Here is a 14,376-nt window from a genome sequence, read left to right on the forward strand (position 1 = left end):
ACAGTACTACTACTTCTTGTACTGAAAAAATGCATAGTGTAAAACTATATGCAGATTTTTTTCTCAGTACAATAAGACGCATATTACTCATTTACATAATGGTTCAAAAACAAAACTAGCTTTATATTTGCCTCTTTGGGTCAGGTTTAGTCACACAGTATTCAGAGTACCCAAAGAAAACCCATGCAAGCACTGAGAAAAACTTCACAGAGGAAGATCAGAACCCACTGAGGACTGAACCATCAATCTAAAAAATGTAAAGCAGATATGCCAAACCACGAGAAATGTTGTAATAGGAAAATAAATGAAAATATTGCAGACAACCAACTCATTATAAGATCAATAAAAATAATTTAATATTCATAATTTTTATCATTGCATTGGAAAATAAATAAAATCACAAAATGCCCTCTAGGTTTGATGACCCATGAATTAGCCTAACTTTCACAATAACTCTTTCATAGAAGAGATATCTAACGATACATTCTCCTTTCACATATAAAACATGACAAATAAATCACATGATAAACCAGCAAAAGAGTACAGTTTCCTATGTTGTCAACCGGTCCCTTTTCACTAAATTCTCTAAACATTGCACAGTGTCTGAAGAGCTCGGTCGCAGCCAATGATCTGTTGAGAAGGATTCCAATGAACTTTGACGATTGTGAGTGAGGTGAGAAAATTGAGGAGGAAATAAGTCGTCATCATCGTCAGACAAATCCACTGTTCCTGGAGATCATAGAGGAATCATTGATTATGATAAAAACAGTTTTTAACTTTCAGCAGAGCTGTACCTGCTGTGTTGCCACGACGACAAGATAACATATTTTCCTCGCTTTTCTCATCACAGCTTGACTCTGCTTCTCCCCGTCTTCTGATACCTGAGAGGATTGTGTTTTTTCGTTCCTAGATATCAGATGTAAAGAAAAAAACATTTCAAAGTTAAAGATCTTCAATGTAGGTAGCATTATACAGTTGTGATGTACCGGAGAATGCTGCAGGGACTGCTTGGTTAGCCTTCTTCTTTCCCGGGCTGAGAGTTGGGCTGTCTCCTCAGCCTCTGGGGAGCTTGGCACAGGAACATCATCTCCTAAAGGGGCTAAAAACACCCCAAACCAGATGTTAGTTCAGTTATCTAAACCACAGCACACAAGTCCATCCATGTCTTAAATAGACACTATTGGTTAAACACCTTTCCTATATAAAAATGTATCAAATTTACGACCCAACTATTTTATTTGGGTTGTTGATCAGTTTAACTACAGCTGACCTAGAAATGCACTATCCGACTCCAAGAGGGATCCACTTGCTTGTCGACCTAGGACACTCCCCTAAAAAAATGACAGTACAATTTATGTCCACATCAACAGTTTCTGGTACATTCATTAAAGAAATAGAGGACAATGATTTGCTTTTATGCTCACCAGATCCCTTTGACGGGGAGGGGATGTGTCAAAGTAATCTGAAAATAATGATACAAGTAATTAGGGCCTTACATTATCATTAATTATACTGTCCTATGGATAGACATGAAATATGAGCAACTCAGACACATGTTTCAGGCTTTTTTTGCTGTAGTTATTTTTCCATTTATCAAGAAAAAAAATGTAATGTTTTGAGTAAAAAGACACATTTTATATGTGTCAGGGTCACCATGGCTATGCGAACTGGAATCAAATGAAGCACTATTCTCTAACCATTCGTGCGAGTAGATCTCTGGCTACCGAGCTTCTGAAGTGGATCAATGTAGACTTGCTCCCTCCTGTTGGCTATACCCACTCTCTCCAGCCACTCCACCTCATTGGAGCCTAGTCTGGATACATCATCTGAAATGCACATACAAAGCAATCAGGAATAACTTCCAGCTTCTATCCATTCAAGAAAAAAAAGCATTTTAAAGTTTTAAGTATATCAACCTAGGTAATTGAGCTGAAGTGAGTCGTGTATTCGTAACAGGTTACTTGGTTCCATGTTTCTGGAGCGATACTTTCGAACCGGAGCTTGACGCTTCAGCCTTGCCATCTCAAAAACATCCACTTGTTGTTTGGATTTTCTGTGGAAAATCAAGATGTCAAGCATTTTTTTTTGTATTTTACATTTTTTAATTAAAATCGTCCATTATATCTATTTAACGTGTAACAGTAAAAAAAATGGATTGGAATTGAATTCTAAAATGAAGCGTTCCTACACCGTGGTGATTGCCTAATCATTTGATTTGCAGAACCAATGCGATGGTGCTGACGACACAATTTGTCAAAATGTTTTGACGAAGGCAGGAACTGTTAGATGTACGTTGCAAAACATGAAATCTGACCTTCCAGTCATTAGGTAGTCCATATCATCACAATCTGCCTGCTGAAGATGAGTCTCAAGTAGCCTTTGTTCAGCACGAAGCTGCCGACGCAGTGCTGACAGTCCACTGTATAAGTCACTTTTATTCTCTGAAAACAAACATGAAATAAACTTCTTAAAAAAATAAACTAAAAATATGTGAACACTAGAATAATTGAGACATAACTTTTGGTTTAATTCAATCTATTGTGCCTTTAGGATGACTTCATGTTTACATAGTGGTACTGCAAAGACCCAAAAAGCAAATAAACAAAAAAAAAATCTATTATTTGTTGTTTGAAATGGACAAATTTTCACATTCCAGAAGGTGAAAATCTGTCTTTTTCCTGGAAAAAATACGACTTATTTCTCAGAGAAACGTAGAGGCATTTTAATCAGGAAAAACTTGGGACTTGCCTGAAATATTAGTAAAGCCAAATAAAAAAAACGAATCATTGCAAGAGTGAGCATCCATGTGAACACCAGCAGGCTACTGGACTTTCCATTTCAGAGAAACAAAATGTCTTCTGATTAAAACCATTCCTAATTGTACCCCCAAGGACTTTTAAATGATGTGCCCAATGGATACAAAGCATCTTCTTTTCATGCCTACACACCTGAAGCTCTTAGTTGATTTCTACGTGCAGGAACAGGGGGAGACTGGTGTCCAGACAAAGATCGCTCCTAAAGACATAAATAGAAAAAGGGCAAGGGGAAATGTTTCCAACCACAGAGACAGAAAAAAAAATTAGAGAAAGAGACACTTCTGTTTTAACAAAGTATAACAAAATAGGATACTTATTCCTTCTTTGTCGGGCTATCGAGAATCATAGACGTGTTATATCATTTTGTATGGAAATGTCTGAGACACTAGGCACCCATTCAGTGTGCAATAACTACAATTGGCCAAACCAAGACAATAGTGAACATACTGTTTTTACCAAGGCCTGCTGTTCTTTCTCATGTTGCTTCTTCTGTGGTATTTTTCCTTGTTCTGGAGAAGGATTCCAGTGGGGCTAAAGGGAAGATTTTTTTTTTAAAGATTGTCATAAAGATCAGAAAAAGTTCTATCACAATTTATTACAATCTTTAAAAAACTGGTTGAAATTGTTCTGCCAATCAACTAAAGGCTACAATTCGCCAAACCAAGACAAAGTGATTGTACCGTTTCTACCAAAGCCTTCTGTTCTTGGTCAAATTGCTTCTTCTGTGTTTTCTTTCTCTCATCTGGAGTTGCTTCCCGGTGTAACTAAATTCACAGAGAGGTGAAGAAAAAAATGGAGAAGATTATGAGACAATCTTTTCAGATATATATTGCAATCGTTAAAAAAGATGGTGCATATATTGTACTTCCTATCAAGGCTGCAATTGGCCAAACAAAGACAAGAGTGGACATACTGTTTCCACTGTAACTCGCTGTTCTCGTCCACATTGGTTCTGCTGTGCTTCCCGTTGGACCTAAACTCACAAAGAGTGGAAGGAAAAATAATAATAATAATAATAAGACTATGATAGAAACTTTAAAAAGATAGTTTATATTGCACTGTAACTGCATCACTCCAATCAACTCAAGGCTACATTTGACCAAGAGTAAACATACATACCATTTCTACCAGGACACGTTGTTCTTGCTCATGTTCCTTCTTCTGTGCTTTCTCCCTCTCTTCTGCCCTTTTTCTCTCTTCCTCCATCCTGCTCTGTTCTGCAAGGTTCAGGAGTTCTTGTTTCTTGGCCCTTTTCTATGATATAGATTTGATTAGTCCATAAAATACTGCAGATTTAATTATATTTAGCAATGTGAACAATTTGAAGAAAAAGCCTTTCACCTCCATTTCATTCTGTTTCTTCTTCTCTTGTTGCTCTTCAGAACGCCTCTTCTGGGTAGCATAATACTCTTCCAATGACTTGGCATCCTTCTCCTCCTGCAGTCTCTTCCGTTCTCTCTCCTCAGCTTGTGTTTGCCTTTTCTCTTTAATCTGAAAGTCATAGTACAATTAAAATCAGAGTCCTAAATAACAGAAGTAAGCCAACCAGGGCTTCAACAAGGTCAGTGTTGAGTGATTTTTCAACGTGTCAGAAACATTAAAGTTTCGAATTGGATAAAACTAAAAAGAATTTATAGGGCAGAGTTATCTTGAACATTTTGAAAACATGGATACCTGTTGATCCAGACAAGCTCTGTAGGAATTCATTGCGAGTTGCTGTGGTGCTGCCTGCGGCATTTCAACATGGGTGAAGCCTAAGAAAACAAACAATCCCCCAGAACCAAAATTATTTATTTTCATAGATTAGCTTTGTTTAAAAAAAATGCTTGAACTATTGTACTTTTAAGTTGAGTTACTTGTGCTATGCATAGCCTGACTTGTCAGTTTAAATGAATTTGATGTCTACCTTTGTCAATGGAAGGCAATGAGTTAAATATCCTAAATTTAAAATAAAAAAATAAATTTAGCGCTATAGTGCCATAACTAGTTTTTCTGTCTGCACAAATTCTGTTTGATTCATTTAAGATGTTATATATTCAAGTATGTAATCATAAAAAGGAAAATTTGAGTTGATTTTTTTTAACTCCTGTTTGGAATAACTTAAATGTACACCCATTTTCAAAACATCTCTTCAACCAAAATAGAGCAAAAATATACATTTTCACTTTAAAATAGATTCTATTGTTTTAGGAGATGTGTGTTCAAGCCTAATCAGTACCCGAGATCCTATTGTTGGGATCTGGGGGCTCAGCTGGGCAGGTTAAATTCACAGATGGTGGTCTCTGTTGCTTTTCTGGTTCAATGTAGGCCTTTTCATTAGGCTGTCCATGGTGGCCTGTAAAATGGAATAATCTTGAAAAAGACATAATTCATTTTAACCGCTTGATGTTTCTGTTAATTTAAAAGGATTGGATTTCCCAGGAAAATAACAAGTTATTTAATATTATCACTATGACACCTTATCTAAAAGGACAATTTCATGGTCAGTTCTCTAAACCAGTCAAACACAAAAACAATTCATGGACTCATTGAAATTACATCGTGACCATGTGTATAGATGGGTCGACAGGCAATAAGACCACCTATTAAATATTATTAAAAATAATTTTGTTACAGTACCAGTAATACTACTTTCGCTGGGATCAGCTTGGGAGACTGCATTCATAGAGAGGGCTCGCTGTTGCTGCTCTGGGTTACTAAGGGCCACTTCATTCAAAATGTGCATCTGTTTGAGGTCAGCTAGTCACAGGGAAACAAAAGTTGACTATCATATTCTGTATACACAAAACTGTGTTGTGAAGGTTTTCAAATTGGGCATTCAGAAAGGTTGGGAGGGATGGTGGTCCTACTTACCAATGACATTTCCAGTACTGTCTTTTAGAGGAGCTCCACCTCCACCTCGACCCCAAGGCTGAAGTCGCTTCATGTCAATCTCGATCTTGGCCTCGTAACGCTCTTGCGCTTCCCTCTCCGCACGCTTCTGCTGTTGTTGCTCTTGAATCTTTAAAAATAGTGCTTCAGAAGTCACAAGAAGATCCTGCAGTCCTACTTAGTCACAAGATAGTAATTTATTGACCAAGTGGATCAACACAAATCACAATGAATGAATGAATATGAAAAGGGTTGATGTCATTTGGTGCAAGGACTCATTTGGATCTACTACTTTGACATTTGATTGTCTGGAGACATTGTTTGGCATGAAATTGAACAAATCATGGCAATTTCTCAGATTGCACTTATTTTCTTGCCTTATTGTAGGAATTTTTTTTTTTTTGGTTGGCAATAAATCATAGAAACCTAACAAAATTTCTGTTGTCCTTGCAGACACGTCAATATACAGGTTTTGTTTATTTTTATTTTTTACTTGTTTTTTGCCCTATGATATTTCACTGGACACCACACAGTTCCAGTGATAATTTTACAATTGGCACACTGCGAGTCCCAGGGATTCGCTTGTCTGAAAACTGTGCGTCCCAGGAAACTTGTCACGAGTCCCAACATACTACGGATGCAAATAAAACATAAGCAACGATATATAAACATTCAGATTTAATTTATTTATTATATGGTTTAGGGTTAGGGTTTATTTATCATTGTACTAGTCTTTCAGCTCGTAGATCCTCCTCTCTTTGCAGCCAAAAGTCTTTTGAAATGTGCGCATTTTTCCTTGCTTCCCCCGTTTTGCTTCATGATCATCGATCGAATCTTCTGCAGTTCTTTTCTTACTAGTTGTATTTTTTAACTGCGAAATAACTATCCAGACTGTTTTGCTTTTTCTGAAACATTTTTTATCTTTCTTACACTATTACGAAACTCTTGCTATCGCTTTCTCTCCTTCGTCTGCTAGTGTCTGCTAGTCTCGTTCACGCGAGAATTATTTCGCAAAGATTATGTGGAATAAATTGGTTTGCTATCGGATATATGTGTTTTGGTTTTTTTTTTGATAAAAATTTCTTTGCGTCCGAAAAAAGCACATTACTTGAAATTGTGCGTCTGGAAGAAAAGCTGTGCGTATCAGACGCAGGACGCAGAGGTAACGAGAACACTGCAGTTCCATTAAAAAGTTTGAATAAACCAAAAAAACATAGGGACAAACCTAACAATTTGACAGTTACGGCTTATGATACCGATATTATAGAGGAGAACAGTTCTAAAACACCAATCAATGACGACTATGGAAGAGACAAAGGAGAAGTGAAGGGCAAGGAGTAGGATTGGTGTGGCAAGGGCGCACTTCACATCTGATATTATAACAAAGATCTAATAAATACATGGTTTAAAACTGGGGATCCAAGGATTATGAAGGACTACTTTTACATCTATTTTACCTTGTCCAATATCTTGCAGCACTCTTGCCTGGCATCCGTCTGCCAACATAATCACAAACTAAGATGGTGGTCAAATTTATTCCAGAAGCTTGAAACTTCTATAATTATTCCAAGGTGAAGACTATATAGTACATAACATCCCAATATACTTAATCTGTTCCATCAACAAGGTTGCTTGAATTGCTAATTTCTTTTCAGGACATTCAATCTGCTGAGAATAACTAGGCTACTCAGACCGCCATTTGTATAAAAAAAATAAAAAATAATTTTAAAAAAACAAGCCTTGTTATAATTGAAAAAAAAATTGAATGGAAAAAAAAATAGCAATATACTTTCTCTAAATTTTGTACAATTTACCTGTTTTTTTAGTTCATCTGCATAGGTCAACGTCCTTTTATTGGTTAATTGAGGCTTCTCTGGAGCAAAATCCCCAATATGGGGGACTGTTGTAACAGTATCAGTATTGGGTCTGTAAGGGAAAAAAAACATTGAAAATTGTCAAATTTTTGCTCCACATATAAACATATTGATCTAGAGCAGGGGTAGGGAACCTACGGCTCGAGAGCCATATGTGGCTCGTTCCATAGGTGCATATGGCTCTCCGCTAACCTTTCTCCAATAAATATATTCTGAGAAATGGTCAAGTTTTAAAATGAAAATTTAAAAAACTGGAGCTAAATAAAAGAGCTCATGGTATCCTAAAAGACAGTTTATATGATACTGATACTTCATTGACAGAAAAAGAGGTGGAGAGATATTTACTGTGGTGAGGATTCAGGAAAACTGCTTTTTCTTCTCTGTTCTTGCTCATGTTTCTTCTTCTGAGCTTTCTCTCTCTCTTCTGTCTTTTTTCTCTCTTCCTCCATCCTGCCCTGTTCTGCAAGGTTCAGGAGTTCTTGTTTCTTGGCCCTTTTCTGTGATATAGATTTGACTAGTCCATAAAATAGTGCAGATTCAATTATCTTTAGCAATGTGAGCAATTTGAAGAAAAAGCCTTTTACCTCCATTTCATTCTGTTTCTTCTTCTCTTGTTGCTCTTCAAAACGCCTCTTCTCGGTAGCATAATACTCTTCCAATGACCTGGCATCCTTCTCCTCCTGCAGTCTCTTCCGTTCTCTCTCCTCAGCTTGTTTTTGCCTTTTCTCTTTAATCTGAAAGTCATAGTACAATTAAAATCAGTCCTAAATAACAGAAGTAAGCCAACCAGGGCTTCAATAAGGCCAGTGTTGAGTGATTTTTCAACGTGTCAGAAACATTAAAGTTTCGAATTGGATAAAACTAAAAATAATTTATATGGCACAGTTATCTTGAACCTTTTGAAAACACGGATACCTGTTGATCCAGACAAGCCCTGTAGGCATTCATTGCGTGTTGCTGTGGTGCTGCCTGTGCCATTTCAACATGGGTGAAGCCTAAGAAAAAAACAATCCCCCAGAACCAAAATTATTTATTTTCATGGATTTGCTTTGTTTAAAAAAATGCTTGAACTATTGTACTTTTAGGTTGAGTTACTTAAAATGTGCTATACATAGCCTGACCTGCCAGTAAATGAATTTAATGTCTACCTTTGTCAATGGAAGGCAATGAGTAAAATATCCTTCATTTAGTATTAAAAAAAATACTTAGAGTGCCATAACCAGAGATTTTCTATTTGCACAAATTCTGTTTTATAAACATTTGATTGATTTAAACTCTTATATATTCAAGTATGTAATCATAAAAGAAGGAAAATTTGAGTTTAATTTTTTTAACTCCTGTTTGGCATGACGGTCACTTAAATATACACCCATTTTCAACCAAAATAGAGCAAAAATATATATATTTTTAGTTTAAAATAGGTTCTATTGTTTAGGAGATGTGTGTTCAAGCCTGATCAGTACCAGAGATCCTATTGTTGGGATTTGGGGGCTCAGCTGGGCAGGTTAAATTCACAGATAGCGGTCTGTGTTGCTGGTCTGGTTCAAAGTAGGCCTTTTCATTAAGCTGTCCATGGTGGCCTGTAAAATAAAATTATCTTGAGAAAGATATGATTCATTTTAACCGCTTGCAGTTTCTTTTAATTTAAAAGGATTGGATTTCCCAGGAAAAGAACAAGTTATTTAATATTATCACTATGACACCTTATCTAAAAGGACAATTTCATGGTCACTTCTCTAAACCAGTCAAACACAAAAACAATTCATGCAATTTGTATAGATGGGTTGGCAGGCAATAAGACCACCTATTAAGTATTATTAAAAATAATTTTGTTACAGTACCAGTAATACTATTTTCGCTGGGATCAGCTTGAGAGACTGCATTCATAGGGAGGGCTCGTTGTTGCTGCTCTGGGTTACTAAGGGCCACTTCATTTAAAATGTGCATCTGTTTGAGGTCAGCTAGTCACGGGGAAACAAAAGTTGACTATCATATTCTGTATACATAAAACTGTGTTGTCAAGGTTTTCAAATTGGGCATTCAGATAGGTTGGGAGGGATGGTGGTCCTACTTACCAATGACATTTCCTGTACTGTCTTTTAGAGGAGCTCCACCTCCACCTCGACCCCAAGGCTGAAGTCGTTTCCTTTCAGTCTCGATCTTAGCCTCGTAACGCTCTTGCGCTTCCCTCTCCGCACGGTTCCGCTGTTGTTGCTCTTGAATCTTTAAAAATAGTGCCTCAGAAGTCACAAGAAGATCCTGCAGTCCTTCTTAGTCACAAGATAGTAATTTATTGACCAAATCGATTAGCACAAATCACAATGAAGGAAATGGGTTGATGTAATTTGGTGCAAGGATTCAGTTGCATCTACTACTTTGACATTTGATTGTCTGGATAGCATAAAATTGCCCTATATTTCACTGGACACCACACTCATGCGGACAAACCTAACGATTTGACAGTTATGGCTTATGATACTGATATTATAGATGAGAACAGTCCTAAAACACCAATCAATGACGACTATAGAAGAGACAAAGGAAAAGTGAAGGGCAAGGAGCAGGATTGGTGTGGCAAGGGCGCACTTCACATCTGATAATATAACAAAGATCTATTAAATACATGGTTTAAAACTGGGGATCCAAGGATTATGAAGGACTACTTTTACATCTATTTTACCTTGTTCAATATCTTGCAGCTCTCTTGCCTGGCATTGTTCTGCCAACATAATCACAAACTAAGATGGTGGTCAAATGTATAGGCTTGAAACTTCTACAATTATTCCAAGGTGGTGACTATACTATAAATCATCCTAACAAATTTAATCTGTTTCATCAACAAGGTTCCTTGAAAAGCAATATACTTTCTCTAAATTCTGCAGAATTTACCTGTTTTTTTAGTTCATCTGCATAAGTCAACGTCCTTTTATTGGTTAATTGAGGCTTCTCTGGAGCAAAATCCCCAATATGGGGGACTGTTGTAACAGTATCAGTATTGGGTCTGTAAGGGGGGAAAAAAAACATTGAAAATTGTCAATTTCTTTCTCCAATAAATATATTCCGAGAAAGGGTCAAGTTTTCAAATGAAAATTAGAAAAACTAGGGCTAAATAAAAGAACTCATGGTATCCTCAAAGACAGTTTATATGATACTGATACGTCATTGACAGAAAAAGAGGTAGAGATATATTTACTGTGGTGAGGATTCAGGAAAACTGCTCCCACTTTGGGGGGGTGCATCATTGAACTGACACGGCATAGCTCCTTCAAGTGGCATGTTGAAGTAAGACAAGGGAAGTCCCACAGCAGGGTATGGCATATGACCATCTAGACAGGAGATATTTCAAGTTGACTTGAACTGAGATCAAGTACTTTGCAAAAGAACTTAGTACTCACAGTAGGCAAGGTTTGGGTCTAGCAGGTTTCTGTTTTCATTGTAGTAATGGGCTTCTCGAAAGGGACCCTTGTAGGCTGAGTGAAAATGGTGAGGAGGAATCAAAGGAGTTCTGGAGAATTAAAAAGGAGTGTTTTGTTCCAAGGATTTGAAATTACTAGTCAAACTCAAATGAAATTGTGGTTTATCAATAATAATCGGATAGGGGTATTTCTGTTTTTTTTAAATACAAAAATATTAAACACTAGTTACCTGGAAGTTTCCACAGGTATTTGGAAGGGCACTGCAACAGGAGACAGCCCACCTCTATTAGGGTCCACTGTGCCACATCTGCACACTGGAGACTGAAATGCTTCATGGAGTTTATCTGGTGGAGGTATTCTACTGCCACTAGTACCAGTTCCCCTATGTTTAGGCAAGCCAGATGATGAGGATGATGATGATTCACTCTGTCCCAGTGTTGAAGGCCCCAAGAGGTAAGACTCTTTTCTTCTGCTCAAGCCAAATTGCCTGATTCGGTTTGGCTGATGTGTGGATGCAAAGGAATGGAATATGAATGAGAGCTAGCCTAATTAGCTGACAAAATTCACTGATTTGTCCGACAATAAAGTACATGTGTTTCTGTAGTTGTTATTTTTAGGGGACCTTTTCCATAAAAAAGAAACTACAAATTAATACAACATAATTTCCTAAACACAGCACAAAGGTAAGTTACCTCAGTTTAGTGGCCAATGGTGCTTATCTAAGCAATGTTTCTTCTTTTAGGGACATTATCTTTTGTTCTACTTCAAAGTGAATCATTTTGAAAGGATAAAGCTTTGTGACATGTTGATAACAGCCTATAAGTGTTTGTCCTGTAAAAGCTATGTGACAAGATGATGACCTTACAGCCATTTCTATTGAAAATTAATAGAGCCATTTGAGTATGCAGAATTCAACAGTTACTAAACGTAAGTAAAATAAAATGGCTAAATTACTAAAGAAAAAGCTATTAAATATCTCAACTGATTTGAGGTATTTTATCTTGATCGTTCATTTAGCCAAGAAACAGCTAGTTTTATTCTAATGATAAAAGTGACTACATTTTCAGGCATTAGTTCGATAAAATAAGGTCAAACTGACCTGTTTTTCTGGATCGTTTGCTCCTGTTGCTGCAACTTTCAGCTCCAATTCTTTCTCCCTATTGCAAGCACGACATAAAAAAATGATTACATCAAATTGCAAAGCTTTCATGCCATGATCAGAAAAGACGTGCCTTTTTTTATTGCTGTAATTCTCGGCTATCTGTTCCTGCAGCTCCTCTCTGTAACGTTCTTTCCTCTTCTGCAAGACTTCTTTAGTATCAATTACTCCTGAAACAGGATAGGATTTGTTAAAATACAATTATTTAGTAGGGTCTACAAAGGCTACAAGTCAGTTCAGTAGCACAGGGGTAGGCTAAATATTTTCTGCATATTATTTTCACCAATTAAAAGACCAGTTGAAAATTCTGCTTCATCCGGTTTGTACAGTGCAGTTGTTCGCCTATTTTGTATGACAAAATCTGTGGGAATCTCCCAATCCTCCCTTCAAAAGAACAAAACAAAATAAAATGTATTAAAAGATACATAAAGGTCATGTATACAAAGAAAAGCTTTTTTTTTTTTTAACTATTACCTGCCATTATTTTTGTGTTGCTTTTCATAACTGGACACTAACCCTCTTTGTCTAGTGTTTTTGACTTCCGTTAGCTTGTTGTTTGTGCACTTCTCCTCATCCAAGTCTTGATCAAACAGCAGGTCTCGACTGATGTGGTTTCTGGCAATTTCAGCTTTGTGAGGCTCTTTGCTGGCTTCTGTCAGAGTGGCCGCGTCCCTTCGCGATGGGGGGCGCTGTCTGGCACCATTTTGCTAGAGACATCATTCATTTTTGTAAGGATTCATAGTTAAATAGTTCTTGTGGAGTTCAACACAGGAATTGTTACCTGTGCAATGTAGCTTCTATAGTCCATACGAAGTTCAAGCTGAAGCCGTTTTTTCTTCTTTTCATACTCCACCCCAAGAGGCAAACCGATATTGCTGCTCTCATCTGAAATATATATATTTTTTAAATTGATAAGCGGTACGGAAAATTCTAATTTAATTCAAAATTTGAATTTTGAATTGGAAATAAATAATGATAGACATAAAGAAATACAAATTTGCCATTTGAAGCAACTGCCAAATCACAGAAAACATGTACCTTTCTCCTGTGCAGATAATTTGGGAGGAATATTCTCCTTGAATAGTGAACCATATTCACCGTGAGGTTTTGCCTGAAAATGAAAACACATCCGCTCATGCACGTTATGTCACATGGTTCTCTGAAGGTATAAAAATGACAGGGTCTCATACAGAATTAGCTTGTAGCTATAAAAAAACATACACTGAATACGGTCATACAGTTTAGCTTGTTTCCCTTAAATTAAATAAAAACTTGTTTTTCTGATGATATTATACTGTGTAAACACAATGTGATTTGTCATGTAGATCCTCACCAAGACTTCCATGTAGGGAGGCTCTATATCCAAACTTGCTCTATCTTGAGCCACTCTTTCCTTGCGCTCCCTGATGAATAGCTCCAGCTCATCCTCCATATCCACTTCATAAAAGGTATCAAAATACCACCTAAAACAGAAAAAAAATATTGATACATTGGCATTGTGGATGTTGACTGTTAAGCTATTTTATGTTTATGGGCATCTGGCAATGGCTTACTAATTTGAAAATACCGCTTGTTTGAGACTTATGTCAGGCCTTCCACAAATTTTGGCTACTTCCAAATAAGAACTTACAGTTCAATAATTCTGAGTGATGCATCTTCTGAGTGAAAAAAGGGGTACTGCATCTTTAATTTACGTTGTCAGGCAACCACAATGCAGCCCTAAGTACCGCGAATGAGCTAAAATAAGCTACAAACCACGTTCAACTATTACTTCATAAATAACATCGAGGGCAACGAACGCACTTAATGGCAAAATCAATTAATGATGACAGCATGTTTTACTTCATGTGCTACAATTCATGCTATTTTAACAATACTATTGCTTAGGTTTGTCAATCCTGTTTTCTTATAAGAAAACCGCGAAGTCTTTACTGAAAACACAATGGTAAATATAACCAATAAATGACATTGAATTAAATGTTAGAATATTAAAGCATCACACCTTGATCCAAATTTGAGTTTAAATTAGTAATATGTGACTTTACCTACCTACAATCAGACAAGGAAAATATTTGCCATCGCAACTGTGGCGCCTTGTTTCCCTAAATATTTTTCCGAGTGTGTCAACTACAATTCCGGTGTAACATGTCAAAATAAAACCCCAGTGTAGGGACAGTGGGTGCAAAACGTCTCTTCTACAGTTTCAGACTTTTGTGTTCTAGAAAATAAATGAAAATAAA

General features: G+C 36.8%; 1 protein-coding gene across 4 annotated transcripts; it reads right to left on the bottom strand.

Annotated features, from left to right (window-relative positions):
* Positions 1 to 328: 328 nt before the first annotated feature.
* LOC144207566 (centrosome and spindle pole-associated protein 1-like) lies at positions 329 to 14,332 on the bottom strand. Of its 4 annotated transcripts, none has more exons than XM_077733103.1 (31): positions 14,186 to 14,332; positions 13,470 to 13,599; positions 13,175 to 13,247; positions 12,918 to 13,021; positions 12,611 to 12,843; positions 12,420 to 12,520; positions 12,206 to 12,306; positions 12,077 to 12,130; positions 11,207 to 11,478; positions 10,957 to 11,066; positions 10,755 to 10,887; positions 10,451 to 10,562; positions 10,242 to 10,280; positions 9,637 to 9,784; positions 5,436 to 5,555; positions 5,035 to 5,151; positions 4,491 to 4,570; positions 4,158 to 4,307; positions 3,936 to 4,070; positions 3,730 to 3,789; positions 3,497 to 3,580; positions 3,273 to 3,347; positions 2,949 to 3,015; positions 2,315 to 2,441; positions 1,917 to 2,053; positions 1,698 to 1,826; positions 1,425 to 1,462; positions 1,271 to 1,331; positions 987 to 1,099; positions 795 to 906; positions 329 to 729 (listed from the first exon to the last, which is right to left on the bottom strand). In XM_077733103.1, exons 2-31 carry the CDS (start codon positions 13,566 to 13,568, stop codon positions 551 to 553), a joined length of 3,363 nt encoding a protein of 1,120 aa, XP_077589229.1. In that variant the 5' UTR covers positions 13,569 to 13,599; positions 14,186 to 14,332; the 3' UTR covers positions 329 to 550. The 4 variants fall into 4 exon arrangements, with proteins under 4 accessions (XP_077589229.1, XP_077589228.1, XP_077589230.1 ...); XM_077733102.1 differs by having other exon boundaries at positions 3,264 to 3,347; XM_077733104.1 differs by lacking the exons at positions 9,637 to 9,784; positions 10,242 to 10,280 and adding an exon at positions 5,670 to 5,817 and having other exon boundaries at positions 3,264 to 3,347.
* Between the last annotated feature and the right edge of the window lie 44 nt (positions 14,333 to 14,376).

Source organism: Stigmatopora nigra, chromosome 14 (genome assembly GCF_051989575.1).
Source record: "Stigmatopora nigra isolate UIUO_SnigA chromosome 14, RoL_Snig_1.1, whole genome shotgun sequence".
Lineage (NCBI taxonomy): Eukaryota > Metazoa > Chordata > Actinopteri > Syngnathiformes > Syngnathidae > Stigmatopora > Stigmatopora nigra.

Excerpts from the sequence above, each read along its gene's own strand:
- LOC144207566 (XM_077733102.1), bottom strand. The coding sequence starts at position 13,568 with ATGGAGGATGAGCTGGAGCTATTCATCAGGGAGCGCAAGGAAAGAGTG. Across the intron at positions 13,248-13,469 it reads CTCCCTACATGGAAGTCTTG|GCAAAACCTCACGGTGAATA; the intron begins GTGAGGATCTAC and ends TTTCATTTTCAG. Across the intron at positions 2,442-2,948 it reads AAATCAACTAAGAGCTTCAG|AGAATAAAAGTGACTTATAC; the intron begins GTGTGTAGGCAT and ends GTTTGTTTTCAG.